Source organism: Tinamus guttatus, unplaced genomic scaffold (assembly GCF_059628265.1).
Source record: "Tinamus guttatus ecotype Peru unplaced genomic scaffold, ASM5962826v1 Tinamus_guttatus_pri_ptg000293l, whole genome shotgun sequence".
Taxonomy (NCBI): Eukaryota; Metazoa; Chordata; class Aves; order Tinamiformes; family Tinamidae; genus Tinamus; species Tinamus guttatus.
The window spans coordinates 627,574-650,652 of record NW_028288827.1 but is presented as its reverse complement, the minus strand read 5'-3'; the positions used below and the strand labels follow the sequence as shown (position 1 = coordinate 650,652).

The window sequence follows — 23,079 nt, the reverse complement described above, 5'->3', positions numbered from 1 at the left end:
AAATCTATTAAATGTATTAGGTACCAGCTGTTTCCATGCTGGGTGATGTCAAGATAACATCACTGCCCCGGGTCATTTGGACGGCTGAGACATTTGAGCACCCCTGCCCAAAGCCCAATCCCGGGATGCTCTGCAGGATGCAGGTAAGGAAATGCTTTCCCGTCCTCGCATGCCCGTGATGTTCTCTCAGGCTACACCAGGCCTCCAAAAAGGGTGTTTTTACCACGTTTTTATAACGATGGTGGCAGCATTGCCAACCAAATGCTTAAAACAGGAGCAATCACCACATATAGGGCTGATCTAAAGCCCCATCTGAGTGGTTTTCTGCAAATAAGTGGGTTTCTGTAAACACAGAAAGGGTCTACTTTATGAAGCTGCGTTCGTTATCTTCATTAAAGTAATTTGAACAAAACCTAGAGGATTTTGGCTGAAAAAAAAACAAAGGCTTTTCCTGTTTTTTCTTTTTTTAATCCAAAATTGTTCTGAAATGTTACTGAAGAAAGATAAATATTTGTGTCTCCTCAAAATTTCTCTGGAAAAGAGATGATTTTCCATAGGAAAAGCACATGTGTAGATGAGCATGGTCCAGAGCATCTTTTCTTTCCTCTAATTTCTATAGTGTGATCCTGAAGCACTATAAAGACTCGTGGTACATGTCCAAGGCAACACTAGATATTTATTTTTTTACGTGCTACTCCTCTCCATAGAACCCAGTATTCATACTACCTTTTCTTAGAAATATACACATTTGCAAGCTTTCAAAAATGCTCATTGCTTGCTATGTCTTACTATATAAAAGCCCTCCCTCTCCAATACAGGACAGAAAAAAATGCCATGTGATGGAAATGACACATGAAATGAATAATTAACCTCGAGAATTCAGACACTTCATCAATTGATACTAGTTTGTATAGAAATAGCTCTTTAGGCAAAGAAGCAGGGTTCCATTGCTTAGAAAACCCTCAAAATGAGCCCACAGCAGCAATATGTTGTGAATACCCTTGATTTCCCTGCAAGGTCCATGTCAGGCTCTGCAGTTTATAATCTCTTTCCTTTTATTTGTTTTATTCTTTCAATACTGTTTTGGTGCCTCGGCCTTGCAGGAGGATATCAGCAAGCTGAAGGCCACGACGACCTGACGCTATCTCAGCTATTTCTTCGCTAAAAGAAACCATCTGCCTCCAGGCCCGTTCCCAGTCTGCACTGGGTAGGAAACTAGCTTGGATGCTGGGCATGTAAGTGGGTACATCAGGAGGGAGGTTTTTGCCTTTCGTGGGACGGTCTGGATCTCAGCGAGGGCATTTTTACTGGAGTTCCTCGTCAGCAGCTCCTCAGGTACCTGCTACGTGCGGTCTTGGTCCCACAGACGTAGAAGTCAAGCTGAGTGTTTCTCCAAAGAGCTCGCCCTTCCTCCTAACCACATGGGCTCTAAGAAGTCAATATCCCCTGAATTGTCCCTATTCTGGAAGAAGCAAACCAGAGCAGTTTTCTCGCCCTACGAAACAACAGACTTCAGAGATTTTTCCCTCTCTAAAGGAGCAGAAAACTGGAGGTGACAACTCCTGAGCCTCACACATGTTGGTGCCCCCAACCCCGGGTGCTCCCTGGAAGCTTCACCCAAGGCACAGATTTTCAGGGGTGCTCCCAATTTCCTCCCACACTGGCTCCTGCATGGACAGGCTTCTCCAAAGCCGTGCACAATCCACACGTGCACAACCCACACATAAACACCCCCGCGTGACCACGGCCCACAGCTCTCACCCACTGACCAGGTGCTGGGGTTGTGGGGTGTCTGGTTGGGTTTTTGGGGCCCCTCTAGGTGCTACTTGGGTTCTCCCACCTGTAGCTGCTCCTGTGACCTTGTGTGTGGGTAAAAAGGAGCATTTTCTCACCTAACCCCGCAGGGCAAGAGCCACCTCCTATATGGCAAAAAGAAGTGATCATGCTTCCCTCCTTCACCTCCACAGAACGATGGCCAAGGACTTCGGGGGAGGAATAAGGGAGCAGCTTGCAAAGATCAGTCCCATGAGAGAGGAGGGCACGAGCCCTGAGCACTGGTTTCAAGGAGGTAGATTGAGAGGCTGATGCTGAAAAGGGCAAAATTGTGAAAATGGCAAGTAAAATAGCTCAATATGGAAATAAACAGAACATCTGTGTAGATGTCACTGATAAGAACCATTCACCCTTGGGAAAGCAGTATCTTCATCTCTGGGATAGCAATATACTCACTTATGGGCTGGTACCAACAGATTCAGATGCAAGAGATTCTTTTAAATACTGGTTTCTGGATGAGGATTGTTTTGGTGCTTGAAAAAAATGATGAGTCTTAATACTGGAGGCAGATGAAACCTTGCAGCCAGAGATCAAAGGGCAATTTGATTCCACTTCTACCTGGTGACCTGGTAATGACAGGAGGAAAATTATTATCCAGTATATGAAAAGTGAAACATCACAAAAGCATCCGACAGCCCAGCTCTAACATCTGGCATGCAACCTGGAAATAAAACGAGAAAAATATTGTATTAAAATCAGCAAATATCTATAGCACCACCACACCAGTCTTTTTTTTTTTCCCCCCCTTTCGCATGCTGCTTGCTTGATTATTGACTAACAGTGATGGGCAAACCTGGCTGAAACTGTGGACTCTTTAGCAGAGCTCAAAGACAGAAGGAACTTCCAGGCCATCTAATCTAAACACAGCATTTCATCCAGTTACCATGGCTGTAACCTAGTAATTTGTGTATAAATATATCTCCCAGAAAAACATCCACTCTTCATTTCCAGTCATCAAGAAATGAGGAATCTGTCATTATCTTTTGTACTTTAGTTTCATACTTAATCCTCCTCATAATATTTTTGCAAATGTTGCCAAAAAGAAAAACCTTAGATGGCTTCACGACTATGACCAAACAGCGTGAAGTAGCAATACGATTGCTGTTCATTCTGGTTAAGAACAAATATTTCAAGTCACAATGTATTATATCAATATTTAATGTACAATTGTGGTCTGATTCCACTTTCTCCAAAGCAAAACAGCAGTTTCCTGCCATGAATTGGAGCAGATGAGGGATCACAAGGAAGATGAGGGAAAAAGAGCAACAGGGGGAAGCAGTTGAGCAGGTTTCTCTGGCTACCACTAACTTGGGGCACCCAGAAACACGCGCCAGCCCCCAGCATTGCACAAGTACCTGTGATTTTATTTCAGGCACTAATGTGTCCGGATGATGCAGAGATCATGGAAAAAAAAAAAAAGTGCAAAATGGCCCACCCTGCTTTTTTTCCTGCAAAAAGCAGGAAAATCAGTGCCCTGTCTTGCCCTGCTGGTAGCCCCACACTGTGGGTCACCTTCCAAGCGCCTGCAGGGACGGCATGAAAAAATGTGCACTCTAGAAAACCCCTGGGAAAAGGTCCCCCCAGGTGTCCTTACTTTCAGCAAGTTAATGCCCCGAGCTGTAGGAAAACCCGTTCCTTTGATGCTCCAAGACCTGTAGCTCAAAGCTGAAAAGCCAACATTTTCTGTTCACATGTATTTGAAAGCACTTGACCTTCCTACCCCCTCTCTGATAAAAAATGTAAGAAAAAAACTTTTTTAAAAAGCACATTTTACCACCCATAACTTCCTTTTTCACAAAGATTTTTCTTCCCCTATAGAGGGTAGATCCTAAAGATCAAAAGGACTTCTTCAAACTATTTCCAATTACTTTTCTGCTTCATAAGTAATGGTTTATGAAGCCATACCGATTACATTTGAAGTCGCTTTGAGCTGTCAGCACCCGTAACAGAGGATTTTATGTAACACAGAGCAGGGATTCCAGGTTCCAGCCACAAGCATCAGAGCAAGGGCCTGCAGGTCATGCAAGGCCAGGTGCATTTGCAAATCCCGTAATCCTACGCTCGAAAATGCTTGAGGCCTGATGAAGGCAGATGTACGGTGGAATATTCAGCATTTCCCTCTAAACCAGATGGGTTTCCAAAGCTGCCTGAACACATTCACAGTATGAGGAATTCGGTGTTTCCAGTTGTCCTGTTGTCATGAGTAAGGGAGTAGCTTTGGGCTCTGCAAAGGTTGCAGGGCCATGGCCCAAGAAGAGATACGCCATCTAAATAGTATATTTAGCTGTATTTGTTGCTGCAAAATCAGAAATAACCCCCCTAAACAGCAAGACAGGAGTGTCCACAGAGTACAACGCTACATGTAAGTGAATGCTGCAAAACACCCAAATCCACACGCGATGAAACGTGAAACAGGAACTCGAGTGGGATTTATTAAGAGCAAGGACTGGCAATTCTCAATCAACCCTACCAACGTGTCCCCCATGGTATAAAAGTCCAGCTGAGCCCTTCATTACATCAGATTTTATTAACACAGAGCAAAAACAGCAGTAGAGCAAAAGCCACTGTCAGCCTTATCCATAGGCCACGGAATATTCTTCCCTGGAGTTATTCTGTCTGCATTTACTCTTCCTCAGGCTCCTTTTCCAGCTACATTATTGCATGTGAATCCCTTCTTGCTCTTATCCTAATTAACAACACTTAACGTATAGATTGTCTCAAGCCAACTGTTTCAGCCTATTATAGGCATATAGGCACTTTCACGATGCCACGTGTATAATTCCAGTAATTTACACTTGGAAACAACGATGTTCATAGGAAAAAAAAGGCTACTGGAGGCTTTAAAATTCTTCAGAAACTAATAATCAGTGACAATTTTGAAACCTGAAACCTAAGAACAGTGTTAATACAGTCATTACCAAGGCTTCTATAAGCTAATGGAGTAAAAAACATTTCCAAGAAGGCTTTTTTGACTTGACAACAGCCTCCAGTGACTTAATATTGGCACTTATCTAATCTTAGTCTTCAAAAATATTTTCTACAAGTAACTGTAGAGATTACTGTGTTCTTTTGTCTATTTACTGGTTAAAGTGCGTAGTTAAAGGCCACCGATGCGCAGAGCTCAGCAAGGACATTATGTTGCTGATCCCTGAAATGATCCCTGAAAACCATCTCCATGGAGAGGGTGAGGAAAGCAGGGAAGAGCTTTACTTCAGGGACAGCCTCCGAGGACAAGGCACCTCGGTGTCCCTGTGCATGGTGACCATCAGGGTGTCAGTTAAAACCCCAGTGGTTTTTATGGTGAGGACAGGCGGCCGCTTCGGTCCTATTCTTCCCAACATCTTTGAGGCAGGCACAGCTACTACACGGACACCTGTAACTCCCTAAAAAACAAGGAAAACTTTCCAGGAACCTCTCCCTTCGCCTGCTCATGGTGCACAGACCCATCACTGCGCTGCAGCCTTTCCATCCCACCTAAAAATCTCACTTTTCCTTCTCACGTCGTCTGCTTGTCTGGCAGCTCACGGCTGCTGCTATGCAAGCCTCTTAGATCTTCCTCAAGGACAGTTCTCCTGCACAGCGTCTTGGAGGACCAGCTACACAGCTCACGTTCCTCCTCTGGCTCCCATTAGCTTCAGTCATTTCCATGTGGTTTTCACTTTGCAGCCCGTTGCAGAGCACTATGTCAGCCCCAACATTTCCCTCCGACACTGCCCACAGCCTGGTGCTCCCCATCGCTTCTCTTTAAGCACCAACAAGTCAATTCTCATCTTCCAATTCTTCATGAAAATGCAATGACGTTTTTAAGCAAGATTATTCATGTTTGGTATGAAGTTTCCAGCCATTTGTGATTTGTATCTGCATGCACTGAGGATCTACAAGTGATGTCTGATAGCTCTAACTTGCAGTTCCTGTATCAGTCTTGCTCTTAAATGTGGGAAAAGCAGGGCATCTATCAAAGATACCTTTTTTTTTTTTTTTCCCCCAGAATGATGCACTTTTCATCAGTGAAGCAAAGCCTGCTGGCAACAGAGCCGCTTTTCTTAGCGTTCTTCCACAGATCCTCTGCAAGTCCCACGGGCTCCAAGGGCCGGAGGCTGAAAACTGCTATTGTGGTGTGATAAGAGGCCGGATAGAAGCTCATTCTTCCCGCACCCGCGGAGAAAACCCCTTGCTCTCCGGCGGCTCCCGGCAAGGAAGAGCTCAGGAGAAAAAGCCCCATGTGGCTACGGCCATGGCTGAGCCCCTCGCCATGGACCAGTTGCCCCAAGCCCTTCGGACATGGCACTGAGGCCATCGGTTCCCCACAGCTTGGGAAGCACTGGGGAACAACTGGGAAGAGAGTGACCACCGCTGTGGTGGGACTCACAAGACCCTCTGGTCTCGGTGTCTCCAAGGGGCACCTGCCCAAGGAGAAAGGGTCCCCTTGGTGCAAGGGCGGCCCAAAGGAGGCCTCTGTCCCCTTGGAGGGACACTGGGACCATGAGGGATGTCCCTAGAGTGCCCAAAGGGAGGCTGGTGTGTCACAGAATCACAGAATCCCAGAATGGCTGCGGTTGGAAGGGACCTCTATAGACCATTCAGTCCAACCCCTGCTCCAGCAGGGACACCCAGAGCAGGGGCACAGGGTGGCATCCAGGCGGGTTTGAAGATCTCCAGAGAAGGAGCCTCCACAGCCTCTCTGGGCAGCCTGTGCCAGCGCTCGGGCACCCTCACACCAAAGAGCTTCTCCTCAGGGAAGGGACTGTCCTCTTGGGGAAGCTGCTGTGACCCAAAGGAGGCCACCAGGGAGGTCCCTTTGGGGGTCGCCGATGTCCAGGGGTGCAACTGCCGAGGCCACCGCGCCTTGAGGAGGTGCCTGTCCCCTCCGGGACACCCACGCGCCCTGGGGGAGGCGCCCGCCTCCTCGGAAAGGCCGCGGGGCCCCGCGCGACACCGGAGCCGCCGCGGGAGGCGGCGGGTCCCGCGCGGGCAGCCCGGGCGCCCCCCGCGCCGCGTCACAGCCGCGCGCGCGCCGCCCCCGCCCGGCCCCGCCCCCCGGGGGGGGCAAGCCCCGCCCACGAACCCTCCGCGCCGCCCAATCGCGGCGCCGCTCGGCGGGCCGGGGCGGGGCCGCCGCCGCCCCCGCCCGCGGCCGCCGGCGCCAAGGGGGAGCGGGCGCCATGGGCGGAGGGGGAGGGGAGCCGCGCTGAGCGCCGCCCGCCGCTCGCAGCGCCCGCCGCGCCATGGCGGCGGTGCCGCCGCGCCGCTAGGCCCGGCCCCGGCCCCGGCCCCGGCCCCGGCCGCGCGGCGGCGGCGCCGCCTCCGCCCCGCTCCCCGCCGCCGCTCTCCCCGCCGGCGGCCATGCCGAGCGGCGGCGCCGCCGCGCCCGCCGAGCCGCCCGCCGAGCCGCCGCCGCCGCCGCTGCTCCCCGCGCAGAGCGACACGCGGCTGCTGCGGCAGCGCCTGGCCGCGCTGCGCCTCGCCGGCCTGCGCGGCGCCGACGGCGGCGACGACGAGGGCGGCGACGAGGCGGCCGGCGACGAGGGCGCCGCGGAGCGCGGCGAGGAGGAGGAGGAGGAGGAGGCGGCGGCGCTGCTGCTGCTCGCCGCGCCCTGCCCCGCGCCGCTGCTGCCGCCGCCGCTGCTGGCGCCCGCCGAGGGCGCGATGGCGGCCGCGCTGCCCCGCGGCGGCGGCGGCGCCGGCCTCCCCGCCGAGCACGCGGCCCTGCTCCGCCGCCGCAGCGTCAACAGCACCGAGTGCGTCCCCGTGCCCAGCTCCGAGCACGTGGCCGAGATCGTGGGGCGGCAGGGTGAGTGCGCGGCGACCCCCGCGCGCTCCCTTCTCCCACCCTTTCCCCCTCCTATTTCCCCTTTTTTCCCAGCCTTTCTTCCCCTGATTTTCCCCTTTTTTCCTCCCTTTCCCCGCCAGTTTTCCCCTTTTTTCCATCTCCCTCCCCTATTTCCCCTTTTTCTCCCTTTATTCCCTTCTTCCCCCCTCATTTTGCCCTGCCGCCCTCTCTTTCCCCCTCTTTTTCCAACCCTTTCTGTGCATCCCTACAGGCCCAAGCGGTGGGGCGATGTAAGAAAGGGATTTCCCCACCCCACTGCCTTTGGAAGGGGGTGCAGGGGAAGGGATGAGGTTTGGGTGGATTTGAGGCTTTTTGGCAAGTCCTCAGCTGAGGGTGGCTGTGGCACAGTGGGTGTTTCGAGCAGGCTCTTTGCTCTTTGCTGGTGCTCGGCTGTACTTCACAACCTTTTATTATTATTATAACTATCATCATCATTGTTATTTCCTGTTTTCTTCCTTAAGAACTGCATTGAAGGTGCAGTTGAGGTGACAGACCTGCGTGGGCTCCACCCGTTCCCCATGTGGGCCATGGGCCACCACTTTCCTCCATCCTCGGCACGGGCAGGAGCCCGAAGGCTCCTCTTGCTCCCCGCTCGTCTCTTTCCATCCCCAAATTTCGTGCCCTGGTCGCTCTGTGTTGCTCACCCCGCGCTTGTGAGGTCGCCATGTCCCCCTCCCCGTGGTCCTTTGGGAAGAGCCCTCCTGGATTCCCGATGTAGGAGGCGAGGGAGGGCATTGGGATGAGCCTCTCCCTTCCCTTTTCGTGGGGCTTTTGTCCCTCCTCGGCTGATGGGGCCGCAGGTTGTGGAGCTGCGTCTGATTTCTTTGTGTGAGTTTGTGAGCTGTTTTATTTTGTGTTTCTCTTTAAGTACGGATCCTACGTGGATTTAGACCTATTTCCCCGTGTTTCTGAAGTGATGCACCAGTGCCTGTAGGCTTGTGTTTCCTCACCTTAAGCTTTAAGCATTTTAGGTGCGTTGGAAAACCACAGTTTGGACCCCAGAAATTCACCTGGCCTGAGTCAGATGTCCCTTCACTGGCACCACATCCTGAAATACTGATATGTTGTTAAATAGCAGCGTGGCCCTCCCGTGTACCAGCCCTCACATACTGGGCCAGGGTTTCCCAGCTGCCGGTTGGATGCGGAAGCAAAAAACATCCTTTCCAAGAAAAAAACGCTTAGACGACTAAAGACCTTAATCGAGCCCCGTTGGGGATGGGGGAGGTGGAAAACACAACTGCAAAGCTGTTGTTGCTAAAGGAGAAATGCAGAATATCAGGCCTTGAGGACCTGCTAGACAGTCTTGGATATTCACCAGGCGGGATTGCTCTCTGTGGAGTATTTTCAGGTACTTTGAGCCACTTAAAAACAGGGCAGTGGCTTTTGCATAAAAATAGGATCCTTGTTCCGAAGCAGTTCAGCTGCTGCTTCTGCTTTTATTTCTTATCTGATGTTGCGCTGCTTCACTTGTGATAAAATATTTAGCCTCTGTGGAGAGGATCAGGTCATAAAAAGAATTACAGTTACGAAAGAGGAATGAGCAGAGGGCTAGAGAGAAATGTTGGGGCCTTTTGTGTGTTTTGGTTCTTTTATTTTTATTGTTACCAAGTATCTTTGCACAGAAACGTTGCTTAAGGAGGTCCTTCAAAGTTCTCACTTGTGAAACTTAACGCTTGCAGAGCTGAACATGCAGTTTGTGGCAGTGCAGCTGACGCTGTGCTGAGTTTCTTGGGGATAGCAGTGGGCACGGGGAGGTCTCGCAGGGCCCCCTGAAGCCACATCCTGCTCCCCTGCTGTGATTTATCTGCAGAGGAAGATGCTGCAAATTCTCTTCCTAGGGACCTTCCTCACCAGTTGCTTTCTTGGCTGAATCCCACTTAAATTAACATCATGCCCAGCTTCTCTGTGCTGCCATACTTTATGCAATATATAATCATGTAAGGAGGATGCAAGGTTGCTTTCTTTTTTTTTTTTTTTTTTTTTCTTTTCCTCTCTCCTCACAAAGATCAAATTTCTGTCTGCTCTGTTGCTGGCTTTGCAGTGTATAAAAAGAACTTGCAATGTCTGCAGGCCCCAGGACGACAGTCCTGAAGTGCGGAGTTTGACCCGGGTTTTCTCAGAGCGTGTTTGTCACAAGGGCTAAGAGCAGTGGGGTAGGAATTCCACGGGATTCTTCGTCCAAAATTAATTTTTAGCATAGGGGAAGAGAATTTCCAGGCGCTAACTGTTTATCAGACCAAAGGAACCCCTGTCTCAAATGATTTTAACCTTGACCTGCTCTCCTTTTTCCCTCTCACCCCCCCAGAAAAGATAAGTTCACAGGCTCTGGTTTGAGTAGTATAATGTAGTTCTTTGTGGCCTTTGAAGTGGAGGAATCTCAAAGGTGAAGAACAAAGGAAAAGATATCTGTATCCTTTTATTCTTGTTAAGGCATGTGACTGGGAGCCAGGAAAACCAGATTCCATTCATGGCAGTGCACAGGCTTCCTGCATGAATCCCAGCGAGTGCCGGATCCCAATCCCACCGTCCACGAGCCGGCCACTCGGCCTGCTAATCATGACTTGCTTTGCTGTTAAGAGCTGTGGATGCACAAATTGTATTGGTGTTTTTCAAAAAAAAAAAAAAAAAAAAAAAAAAAAAAACTATTGAAAATCAGTAGCAAGAAAGCTGTATTTCTGATGAGGTGACCTTACTGCTAACCTGAGATGGGGAGCATGCCCCAAATTAACTAAGCAGGTAGGCCCACTAAAAAGGTCTCCGGAGATTGGACTTAGGAGTCTTTGTTTTAATCTAAATTGCATAAAAGACTCACAAAGGCCTGCTGCAGATCACCTGGAAACTTGCTGCTACAGGTTAATGTGCTGATGGTGATTTTCTCAGCAACTTGAGAAGGATTTGGCAGGAATAAGAGGGATCTTGGGTGCCCGCAGTGCTCCCTGTATGCTGAGAAAAAATGTCATATTAAAACACTGGAAGTTTTGTTCACTAGTGCAGTGAGAGGGAGACACTTAAAAACAGGAATGAAAAACCTGAAAGGTACTGGAAGGGTCAGAGGTTTTTCCTATAGCGATCTCTCGCATCTCAGAGTGTATTAATTCTCCAGGGTTAAGTACATTTATTAAATGTATAGCTAAATGATGACTACCAGAATATAGTTGATAACCCCTTTCAGCACGATGGTTGTCAGAATAACATGATTTACCAAGTGCCTACATCACTGATTAAGCTGTCAATAGTGTGTTTTTATTATTGTTATTATTATTACTATTATTTTCTCCCCAGGACAGCAGTCGGTTTGGAGTTAGTTAGCTCTGAAGTCTAATGCTTCTCTTTCCTGTGTAAGAATAGTTCACCCTGAATGATGACTGCAGAACTGGAAGTTGAAACCAGGCAGGAGTCTGCAACCCCCCACGAGTCAGAGGAGGAGGAATGATATCATCCCGCTTTGCTGATTTTTAAATCGATAATGATGAATTCTCTTTGCATAAGGCAGCCTTGCAACTGTAACACCACTCTTTTAATGTATATTTAATGATCTTGGACTCCCTTTTTGCTTTTTGAATGTGGGCTCTTGAGCAAAAGATTACCTTACCTAAAATAGTCCTGTAATTTGAAACAACAGCAAAAAAAATCTGGTATCTGACTGATAACTATCTGGCATAGCTGACAGTCAAGTAAAAACAATTCCTCTCCACCTCAGAGAGTGGAAGCAATGCTAAAACAATCCTAGAACAAATTTGCTAATACCTACATTAGCTGAGTATTGCGTATAGGTGCCCTGTGCTCGGGCAATGATAGTTCTTTCAAAAAGACCCAAATATCTGGTTTCCTACCCAGAATGGTTGCAGTAATCAGGCTGAATAACTGACTGTGTTTATGGATAGGTTATTGAAGGCTGCTGTAGTTAAGTAGTCTGAATGGGATGTTATTTTTTAAAACTGGATGCTTAGGATTCAAAGAATAAGTTTAATTTGAACCATTGAAGCAATTGCATATCTCAATCTCATTTTCAGTTGATTACTGCATACAATAAAGACCACAAATTAAATTCATATTTAAAAGAAAGGTGCTTGGCTAAATTATTTTAAATGGAAGTTGACAAGGCAGTTACAATTTTTTTTCCACCACAAGTAGGTTACTAAATAACTCATTCTGAAGCCTGAAAAAAAACTGATTTTTTTAATCCAATATACAAGGTGCCTTTCGTCACCTTTTTTTCATCATTAATTAACATTAAAGCTGGTGCACTCAGGATGGAATCAGGAGTTTCAGGACTTGAAGGCCGTGAACATGTTAACATTGTCTGCCAAACTCTGAAGCTTCAGTGTCCCATAGGCCTGGATCTATATAACAAACAACACTTTGGTGCTGCTGTTTGTGATTTCAGCTCCATAAAGATCCACCCCAAGCTGCAAAGTTTGTCAGAAAGTTACAGGTTCTGCAGCTGGGGTCATAAATCCTAAATCCTAAATGCTGCTCTTGTGTGGCTGGCTGGGTGGGAAGCACACCAAACACAGAGCACACTTGAGGCTTAGGGTTTTCTCTCTTTGTGTAGCTTGCCAAGAACTCTGTAGATTTTTAAGTACGAATACCAGAAGTGAATGCCCACATAAGTAAGATTTTCGAGTAAGACTGAAATTAAACTAAAAATCTTGCAATACGAATTCCTAATCTTCTGGACCGTTTGCTTCTCCTGCAGAACTTCAGTGTGCTAAAAGTTATATATTAGGCTGAAAGGTGATATTTTAGTCTAACAACATAAACTTTGTTAAAGCGTCTCCAGTCTGCCCTAGACTAACCTGTTATAGTGGCATGAGGAGACAGGGATAGATCTTTTAAGTTGTTGGTTAAGTCAGCAGATCCTGTAAGCTTCTCTCTCACCCTTTCACCCTCTCTTTTCCAGAAATACAAACCACAGTGTATTAAGAGAAATGTACTTCTAAACAAAAAGGAGAGTTAGGTGTCTCAAAGCTCTTAAATTTGTTCTAAATGTTCTCTCCCTATTCCTTTCCTTCTCTCCCAAAGCAGACTGCCAAGTACAAAAGGATTTTCTTGTAATTAAAGCAAAAGCTCTAAATCAAGCCTTTGTTTCCAGTTCCAGGTGCTCTTTCGGAACGTTGTTTTCCTTCTCTCCCATCCAGGTATCCCTTTAAACTCTTAAGATCTCACCTGTGCCCAAGAGCCCTGTTTCCCTCACTGGTGTGAGTAGTGCTGGGGTCTGCACCAAGTTCTCTGCTGCTTGTTTGGACAAAGATGCAGCATCTTTAATTTTTCTTTTTTTTTTTTTTTTTTTTTTGGCCTTGTAGTTCATTTCACACTTGGGCAATATGCTGTAGAGGTTTGTGTTTAAAAATGCAGTTTTATCAGCAGCCTTGAAACAGAGCTATTTGATACAGACGAAAACTTGCAGGACTTAAACTCTGCCTTCTATTGGCTATTTTGTGCTCAGAGATCTGCTTCATTCACTAGACCACATTAAATCACTCTTTTTTTCCTTTTTTTTGTGTGAAGACATCTTATTTTTCCCCTATAGCCCTTTGATCTGTGGGAAATACTTCTTTTGTGCTATTGTTCTTCTGCTATTGTATCTTTTTACTTCTGCTCAGCAGCTGCTACATTACAGATCTGGTGTGAGAATAGTCCGAGTAATTAATAATACAAGTTGCTGTCCTCTGGCTCTTTTGCTACATGTAACTTGTTTACTGAGGTGCCATCTGTCTTGGGAATCGGAGCGTTCCTCTCTCCGTGCAATTGCTAATTGGATAAATTGTCCCGACCTGACGTGCAGAAGGAAGCAGTCTGCAGGCAGACGACTTTGTTCTTAGCTGCACTGATGTGTGTGTGTTTATGTATATATTTATATATGTATGTATGTAAGAGTTTGCATGCACTGTTCCTGAAGCAGGGCTGTTTTGTCTTCCAGAGAAGACAAAACCCTCGAAGCTGCAGCGAGCAAGCGTTCCCCAAGGACCTTTCTCCAACGTATCCGTGCCTCCTGCTGCTTCCTTCTCTTCCCATCTGTCAGCCCAGCAGCAGTGGGGCCAGACAAAGTCCAGAGCTCTTGCTCTGTGTGCTCTGGCATTGCTGAGCGGTGAGCTGGGGTGCCTTGGCTTCTGGCTTAAGATCCATGATTTCCAGGTTGTCTCCCTTGTTCCCAGGCAAGCCGGGGCCTGCGTGGCTCCCCGCGTGCGCCCTGGGGAGAAATCCCTACATTTATTCACGGGGCCTCCTCCTTCAGTCCTTCCTCTGTGCTGGGCCCCTGCAGAACCCGAGCTCGCTGTCTGGGAAGCCTTTTGCTCCCTGCATTTCAGTTCCCAGGCGGGTGATTGCAGGTAATAAAACAGCGCATCGTCTGCGTACTCGTACGTGCGAAAATGCAAAGCCGTCGCGGGAAAGTGGTCAGCCCTTAGCAATGGCAGGATTATAATGGAAGCAGTGTAGGTTGCTATGTATAGAATGAGTCATATAGAAACGTTCCACGGTGGGGCACAGGGATTTGGTAACTGCAGAGTAACTAAAAGCCCTTGATGGCAGTGGTAATTTAATGAGGGGGTCAGGAGGTGGGGGAAGATGCCTTTGGGATAAAATGCGTTTATTTTTGTTGAAAGACCTGTACGTCGTCATCTCTTCTTCAGGAATAACTCGAATCGTCCTTTCCCCTATACAGTCTGACTTACCTACTTGTAGCATTGCTTATTGAGTTGTTAAAGTGAAGGAGAGGCATTACGAAGGGGCAGCACTTGGTGCTAAGCAGTGATCTAGAGCATTTGTGTAGCTACAGTCCATAGCAGAGCCCCAGAACTTCACTTCTGAGTTCTGTGTTGTAACAGTATCTGTTTTACTTCAGATTTTAACTTTGAAATCAATCAGCTCTTATTTTGTGTTTCTCGTTATGAAACATCCCTATTGTGTTACGCTGGAGATTTCACTGAAAACGTGGGAAAAGCCTTTGCCTAGAGACTTCAATTCCACTTTACTTGCCTGTTGCTCATAGCCACCCATAAGGAGTTTTAGCTTGGATACCATCAGGGAATTAGATTTCTTTGGCTTAATAGGCCAGCAGAACAGCTATTGCTCGAAATCTTACCTGCATCCATGCTGTCCTGCATAGCTTGTCCTTTCCTTTTTTTGCACTGTGCTGTTTCCAGACTTCCAAACCACAGCCACAAGCTGTGTCCATCTCTTGATGTGTTTGTTAGCAGTCTGTGTCTGGCTTTCACACGGGAGCTCCAATCTTGCTGTCTGATTAACCCAAATAATGATTAGAGCATTATCTATATTCCAGAATGCTGAAGGGAAGTGGATGCTGTTGCTGTTTGGTCTAGGCTGGGTTTTAGGATGGGAGTTCTGCTTGTGGTGAAATCTCTCTGGGAGCTTATCCTCTGGCTGTAGCCTTGTATAAAACGTATAAAAATAAATGAGACCTTCTACAAAATTTTCTTTTAACTGATAATCTGTATCCAAGTTTAGGCTTTCTAGTCTCTTAAAACGGTATAAAAGTAAAATGTAAAAGCTATGTTTTTACAGCCCTCATTCCTAAAATGAAAATGCTGAATGGGTGGGAAATTATTGTCTTGAGTACACAAATATAGGGTTTTGGACAGCTCAGCATCTTTTACAAGTGTAGAGAAATTACTCTCTTCATTTTGCTTGGATCAACCAACTGCATGCAGCAACCAGTTGGGAAAAAAAGTTTATCAGGACTTGAAATCTTCCCAATCCATGAATAAAACCAAGGTGTGAGATGAATTAGCCAGGCTTAGGTTAGAGGCCATAGTAACCAGACTCAGTCTGCGAACGGAACAGAGCACAGATAGTATTTCATATGACCCTAAAAAGCGAGTGCTGAGTGCCAAGAATCCCCTGGCCCTAATGTTTTGTAGTTCCAGACCACTTTGGGAGGTTTAACTACTAAAAAGCCTAAAATTGAATTTCGTTTTCTATCCAAATGCAGGTTCACGTCCGCATGTCTAACAAACAGCGCGTGTGCCCGTTTTCAAATGTATAAAGTGTATAAGCGTTTTTATCCCTGTAATCACTAATCGGCACTGTATTAAAGCAAAAATAACAGCAATCCACCAGTGGGCATGGAGAGCTCTTCATGGAAACACTCTGGAGCCATTTCCCAGGAGGTGCAGGTCCGTGGAGAGCAAGTTAATCGTTGCAAGGTGATGTCCCCTCCTTGCTCAGCATCAGCTTATGGCAAAGCCAGAGGTGCAGAGGGAGGCTGGGATGCGGGGAGCTGCTGGGAATGTGCATTCCCGGGAGCCTGCCCCTCCGCGGCGCCGCTCCGGGGTTTGCTCCGGGATGCGGGATGCCACATTCCCGCTGCCGCCCGCGGGGGATGCATTGGATGCATGCAGCTCCATGCAGCTAAGGAAGCCCGGGAGCAGAGCTCTTCCGTGGACTTCATGCTCACAAAGGCTGCTCTTTCCGTGGAGTTTTTGCCCCAGTGAGTCCCAGCCTTCCCTTTACACAAACCGTTTTGGCGGTGCTCTTTTTCCCCCGCTATAAATCACCTGTTATTTGGAGGAACAAGATTAAACAGGGGTGGAGTTAAGAAGGTTTCGATTCTTGAGCTCGAGCTCCTAATAAGAACTCTAGGAGGAGCATGATTATAAAGCCAGCCCCTGCTTTTGCACCGTATTTTGCTAATGTTCTTACTGAGAAGCACCAGGGGCTGGGTTTCCTTGGGATACCTCCCGTCCCCACCGGCATATATTGATGGAAGTTGGTAGCAGGTCTCCTGAGATGGTCTGGGTTTTTGCACAGCCCGAGTGCCTTGAGCGCTGGTTTCGGTGCTCAAACTCGCTGCTTTTCCAGCGGAATCTTGCCTTGGAGCAGGGCAGGCCGGCACGCACGGAGGTTTGCGGCCGCCTCTGGGGAGTTTCCCCCGCGGAGCGGATCGTCTGACGCCTGCTTCAACGTCTCGCATCCTGTTTATGAGGTTGAAAGGTAAAACTGAAGCCTGAGCCGGCTGTTGTTGCGCGGCGAGCGCTGCGTGTGCTCTGGGTGCTGCTGCTGCTCTTTTTCGTGAAGAAATGGGCTCACCCCAGTGTTTTTGGTAAGTCGCTGGTGATTTTGAACTCGAGCATTGTGGCCAAAGCTACTGCACTCGGTGATATAAAACCTCAGCAAAATCACCCATTCCACAGCCCTGTCTTTTCAATCTGGGCTTGTTGCCTCTAAAAGGACAGCTCAGATGGACATTTGCTGTAATATTTTAGCCTGTGCTTTTAGATGGTGTAGATGTCAGCGTGCGAGGTCAGTGATAGCCTCCTCTGGAGCTGCCCTGAAGTTTCTTGAGGATTGCTACGTTCGTAGAACATCTGAAATGTTTGGTCAAGTCGTCCTCTTGGGGGACAAGTGGGGACACCATTGGGGTTTGGGATGGACTCTGTTCTTCATAGACGCTGCCTAAGCCAACAAGTGCTTAAACTTTGGTCTAAACCTGGGAGTTTTTTCCTGCTTTAACTATAGACTTAAGAAAAAAAAAAAAAAAACCTTTCCCCCCCAAAAAAACAACCCAGCAATCTTGCTGTTGCTGTAACTTCAGCATGAAACGCTCCATCTGAATTCAGTCAAACCACCCAAATGCTTAATTAGGAAGTTGCCCTAAAATTTAAATAACTTTAAAAGATTTGGTGAGACCAAAGAGGCAGTCCTGCATTCGGGTTTTTCCATCTTTCTGCCTTTCAAAATTTCCACAACGACACTCTGGTTTATTGAGGAAGTGTGGGGCCGTGTATTTTCTTTTTTTTCCTCCGTATCTTTTGAGCTTTTGCGTCTGAACTCGGGAGGTTGAGAAACTTCTTGCTTCATACGGTGGCCACATGTCTTAATATCTGGCTGGTTTCGTGCCGGCTTGGAAGCAGCAGGAGAGGGGATGGAAGCAGCCGTGTCGGCACCTCGGAGTGACTAATAGGAGCGGGTAGGAAACGGCAGCTGACTAAAAACAAATTGCAGGATTATTGCTATGATCTTGGTTGCATTTGAGTTTTTCCTTTTTTCTGTTTGGGGTTTTTTTGCTCCTTGCAAGCAAAACTGAGCTGCTGTTGACCAACTCATTCAGAAATCTCAGGCTTCTTATGTGGCAATTTCCTTCCAACTTTGCAGATAAAATTTTGAGAGTCAACCTTGACAGTGTTGTGGGATCAGCTTGCTTTTCTGAAGCCAGTTTTGGGGTGTTTTAACGGTGTTGCTCTGCCAAGGCCGGGACTGGGAGGGCTCTTGGCCTGCACTTTCTAGGCATGTGTCCCCTACCTTAAGAGGAGCCCTGCCCACCATGGCCCACGTGCCCTTCTGCCATCCAAGGACGGGCGCTGGGAAGGCTCCTCTTTGGGTCTAAATTGCTGGGAAATGCAACTGTTAAAAAAGCAAGTTGTGGGAGCTTTCATGTGAAATGAGAAACGAAGCCGAAGGTGCAAGTTTTTAACCGAATTCTAGTCTCTAAATCGTCAGGGAAGCCTAGTCTAAAATGTAAGCTATGAAGTTGGGCAAGGCACCTCGGAAGCTAGAATTGCAGAGTGCGATTCTTCAGAGTGAAGTGCGATTTCATAACACAGAGCTTGAAGAAGAACGTATGGTAGGAATGCCTAGCATTTAAAAAAAAAAAAACACCTTTTCTGCAATCTATGAATTCAGGAAATTGAGGTGCAGTTGCACACCACCTTCTGTGGCTGTAGGGGCTCCTTCCTGTGCAGAGCCACAATGCAAACGTGGGGATGGGAGCTGTTGGAATTAGGGGCTGTGCCCCTCTGAAGCGCACAGAACGGCTTCAAAATGCGGCTTCTCTCCTGCTCTCATAAGGCCTCTGGCATCAGAGCTCCCCCTTCTCCTCGTTTTGGAAGACGGGGCATTGAGGCCCTCCCGGGTGGGCTTTTGTAAAGGGCTGAGGTTGCTGGTTGTGTTTCCCCACGGATGCTTCATGCTCCACGGTCTGGCTCCGGGGTACCCAGTAGCTCTCCCGGGCTGGGATCTGGTGGCGCCAAACTGCTTCCCTCCATGGGTCCTGCCCCACTTCTCTGCCTGCTTCCTGGTGGAGATGGGGCCTCGGGTGGCCCCACGGGTGCTGAGGGAGCCCTGCTCGGGGCAGGGAGGGCTTCTGAATTCCCTGCATTCCCAACAGGTCCCTGTCCTTGCTGCTCCTTGCGTGCGAGGTGTGAGGGATCCGCAGAGCACGGATTTGAGAGACCGGGTGGCAAACCTGCGGAGAGATGTTCAAGGTGCACTAGGAAACGGGAGCACGTTTCAGTCTGTGTGCAAAGCGATACTTAAAACACTTGCTCTATAAACATTCCTTAAAGCACTTGCTCTGTAAACATTCCTTACAGAATCCCAGGATGGCTGAGGTTGGAAGGGGCTTCTAGAGATCATCCAGTCCAAGCCCTGCTGCAGCAGGGACACCCAGAGCACAGGGCACTGGGTTGCAGCTTGCACCCGTTACCCATTGGCCCCATCCTCCCTACACTCTCCCCTCAGGTACTTGAACATGTTGCTCAGATCCCTCTCAGCCTTCTCTTCTCCAGGCTGAACAGGCCCCGCTCGCTCAGTCTCTCCTCACACGACAGATGCTCCAGTCCCTCCATCACCTTCGTGGCCCTGCGCTGGCCCCTCTCGAGCAGCTCCAGGTCCCTCTTGTCCTGGGGAGCCCAGAGCTGCCCCCGATGCTCCAAGTGCCTCCCCAGAGCTGAGCAGAGGGGCAGGATCCCCTCCCTGGCCCTGCTGGCACCGCTCCTCCTGCTGCAGCCAGGAGCCCATGGGCCTCCTTGGCCACGAGGGCACGTTGCTGCCTCATGGGGAACTTGCTGTCAACCAGGACTCCCAAATCCCTCTCTGCAGAGCTGCTTTCTAGCAGGTCAACCCCTAGTCGGTACTGGGGACTGGGATTATTCCTCTCCACGTGCAGGACCCTGCACTTGTCCTTGTAGAACCTCAGGAGGAACTCAATCCTCAACCAGGGGAAGTCCTCATCCAGAGGTCTTTCCAGATTCTCTCTCTTGGCTCAGGCCTCCGTAGTTCATGGGGACCAGCCTTAGCACTGAAGACTGAAGCCAGGAAGACACTGAGGTCATTTAGACACGAGGTGCCCTTTGGAATATTAGTTATGAGACTTGCTTTCCAATTCCGCTGTATATAGGATAAACTGAACTAGAACCGAATCCAGGGGACAGTCCTGCATGTCACGAAAGGGATTTTTAATTGGGTGCGACCTGTGTTTTTCATCCCCAGAATGGATAAAGATTCTTATGTGTGTGCCATGGCAAGACACTGTGAGCATCGCAGGGAAGCGCCTGCTGTTACGGTGTCCCAGCAAACTGTCTAGTTTGGCTCTCAGAGCCACAGACAAAAGTTTCATTGGCTCTTTGCTCGTCTTTCAGGCTGTATTTATATAACTAACAAAAATATTCCTAGTAGGCACATTGTATTACACAGAGAACTTGCTGCACACAACAAAAAGTGCTCAAACTCTGACTTTTGGTTCAAGGAGTGGCTGTTTCGTCCCACAGGGAAGAATAAGATTGCAAAAACACTTACAGGGAAGCGGAAGCAAACGCACAATTCTCAGTAAATGGCTCTCATCTATACCCTGCGTGGTTGTAATACAGGCCCTGCTCTCCCTTGTGAACGTTTGGTTTGTTTTTTACTGAACATTTTTCATTAAGAGGATTGGGGTGTCAGTTTTAAGGATACACATATGTTTTTGTAAGTGTTTACTTCCTCTCGAAGAGTTTTGAATGAAAATGCAGGCGTTTAGCTTAATCTTAGAAATAATGAGAAAAAAACCATAAATCCACCACTATTGCTGAGGTAATGATGAGTGCATCCCGTGTCCAGGAGGGAAAGCAGCGCGCGTTGATTCACCGTCTCACAGGAATGATGGGGATAACGGGCAAAAGCGGCCCAGGACATGTTGCTAGAGCAGTTTGTGGCTTTAAGGGCCAGAGATTTGTTTGGAAAGAGTAAGTCCACGTTGTTACCGCTTTCGCTAGCGTGGCTTGCAGAGATGAAAACAGCTGCCTCTGGTTTCACCCTACAGTTTCTTGAAACTCTCAGCTTAAAATAGACTGCTTTCTTGTGGCTTTCTAAACTTAGACTCGTTGCTAAACTCGCATGTGTTTCCTTTAAACAGGTTGCAAAATAAAAGCGCTGAGGGCCAAGACGAACACGTACATTAAGACCCCCGTGCGTGGAGAAGAGCCCATCTTTGTGGTCACGGGGCGAAAAGAGGACGTGGCCATGGCCAAAAGGGAAATTCTCTCCGCTGCTGAGCACTTCTCCATGATCAGGGCCTCGCGCAACAAGAACGGCCCGGCCCTGGCGGGGCTGCCCTGCTCTCCCAACCTGCCGGGGCAGACCACGGTGCAGGTGAGGGTGCCTTACCGCGTGGTGGGGCTCGTGGTGGGCCCCAAAGGAGCCACGATCAAGAGGATTCAGCAGCAGACGCACACCTACATCGTGACGCCCAGCAGGGACAAGGAGCCCGTCTTCGAGGTGACGGGGATGCCCGAGAACGTCGATCGCGCCCGCGAGGAGATCGAGATGCACATAGCCATGCGCACGGGCAACTACATCGAGCTCAACGAGGAGAACGACTTCCACTACAACGGTACCGACGTGAGCTTCGAAGGGGGCACGCTGGGATCCGCCTGGCTTGCCTCCAACCCGGTCCCTCCCAGCCACGCCAGAATGATTTCCAATTACAGAAACGATAGCTCCAGCTCCTTGGGAAGCGGCTCCACAGATTCCTATTTCGGAAGCAATAGATTGGCTGACTTCAGCCCCACGAGCCCGTTCAGCACAGGCAACTTTTGGTTCGGAGAAACGCTGCCTTCGGTGGGCGCGGAAGACCTGGCCGTCGACTCTCCCGCGTACGACTCCTTACCGACGCCTTCCCAAGCCATTTGGACCCCTTTCGAGCCCGTGAACCCGCTCTCCGGCTTCGACCCCACCGGTAGCATCCAACCTCAGCGCAGAGGGAGCCAACCGTCTCCCCCTCGCCTGTCTCCGACGTTTCCCGAGAGCCTGGATCACCCGCTGGCCCGGAGAGCGCGGAGCGACCCGCCGGGCGCAGGGAACCACGCCGGCCTTCCCGTCTACATCCCTGCTTTTTCCAACGGTACCAACAGCTACTCGTCCTCCAACGGCGGCTCCACGTCCAGCTCGCCGCCGGAGTCGCGGCGCAAACACGACTGCGTCGTCTGCTTCGAGAGCGAAGTCGTGGCCGCCCTCGTCCCCTGCGGCCACAACCTCTTCTGCATGGAATGTGCCAACAAGATCTGTGAAAAAGAGTTGCCATCGTGTCCCGTTTGCCAGACAGCTGTTACTCAGGCAATCCAAATTCACTCTTAAATATATAGAGATATTATTATATATGGAACTTTGAAAACTCTTAAAGGCATGGGTGTAATGGTACCCTCTAGTAAACTTCCTAATGAATTCTGACTGTTGGGCTTTCTTGGGATTAGGCTGAAGTTGTCAATAAATTTATACTTTCTGAGTAGAAAGGCTGCTATGGTAACACTAAGCCTGGGTGGTCTCTGTCCCGCTGGGCTTGCGCGGACGGCGCGTCCAGCAGTGACTCCCGAGCGGTCACCGCGCCGTAAAACCAAATTCAGGGGCTTTCCAGGTGATTGTGCGGAGCGTTTCCTCGATCCGGCAGGGAGGAGCAGGGCTCTGCTGCGCAGGCTTGTGGCATTACCGCTATATCAAACAACACTTCCAATGCTGCCTTCTTTACACTGCCAGTTCTGAAAAACAGGTTTGGGGAATTCATTTTTTCTTTAGGCAACAACTTATGCCTAATTCTTCAGCATTGCAAATGCCTTTTTTTTTTCTTTTGTTAAGCAGAATTTGATTTCTTGAAATGGATGAATTTATTGGCAGGTTCAGATAAATTACTGTTCATTAACCTGTTAATTACTGTTAATTTATTTTTGCCAGGCAGGGAGAAGCTTCCTTGTGGACCCTGGCTTGCCCCTGTGTGTTAACGGGGCTATGTTCAGAGGATCAGGAATGTACTGGTCTCGATTGAGAATTCCTACCCACTGCTTTTCTTAATGTAATGTGGAAAAGTCTGGCTGGCTTCATCCCATTTCAGTAAGGGCTTTGGGATGCACATGCTTCGACTAACGGTGAGGATGCTGACATTCCGTTCATTAGTCCGATCAAGCTGTTCTTAAATCGCATTTTAGAGAATAGATAGTTCAAAAATGTGAAGCATTTTTGTGTTCAATCCGTATTTGTCTTGCACATATATAAATATATATTTTATTTTTAGTAATGAAAAAGGGGAGATGCGTGCGTGCCCTTGTCGCTCGTGACAGCAGCCGCGGCAGGGCCCTGCAATCAGTTTACGTCATTTCAAACTGTCTTTCCAATCGCCAGGAAAATAAAACATCTTTTGGATGCGCTGT

At 48.7% G+C, this 23,079-nt stretch overlaps 1 protein-coding gene across 1 annotated transcript; it reads left to right on the top strand.

The window, feature by feature from the left end:
* The first annotated feature begins 7,479 nt into the window (after positions 1-7,479).
* MEX3C (mex-3 RNA binding family member C) lies at positions 7,480-22,170 on the top strand. Its single transcript, XM_088527890.1, has 2 exons — positions 7,480-7,624; positions 20,796-22,170. The coding sequence occupies exons 1-2, from the start codon at positions 7,480-7,482 to the stop codon at positions 22,013-22,015; spliced, it is 1,365 nt and encodes a 454-aa protein (XP_088384016.1). The 3' UTR covers positions 22,016-22,170.
* Positions 22,171-23,079: the final 909 nt, after the last annotated feature.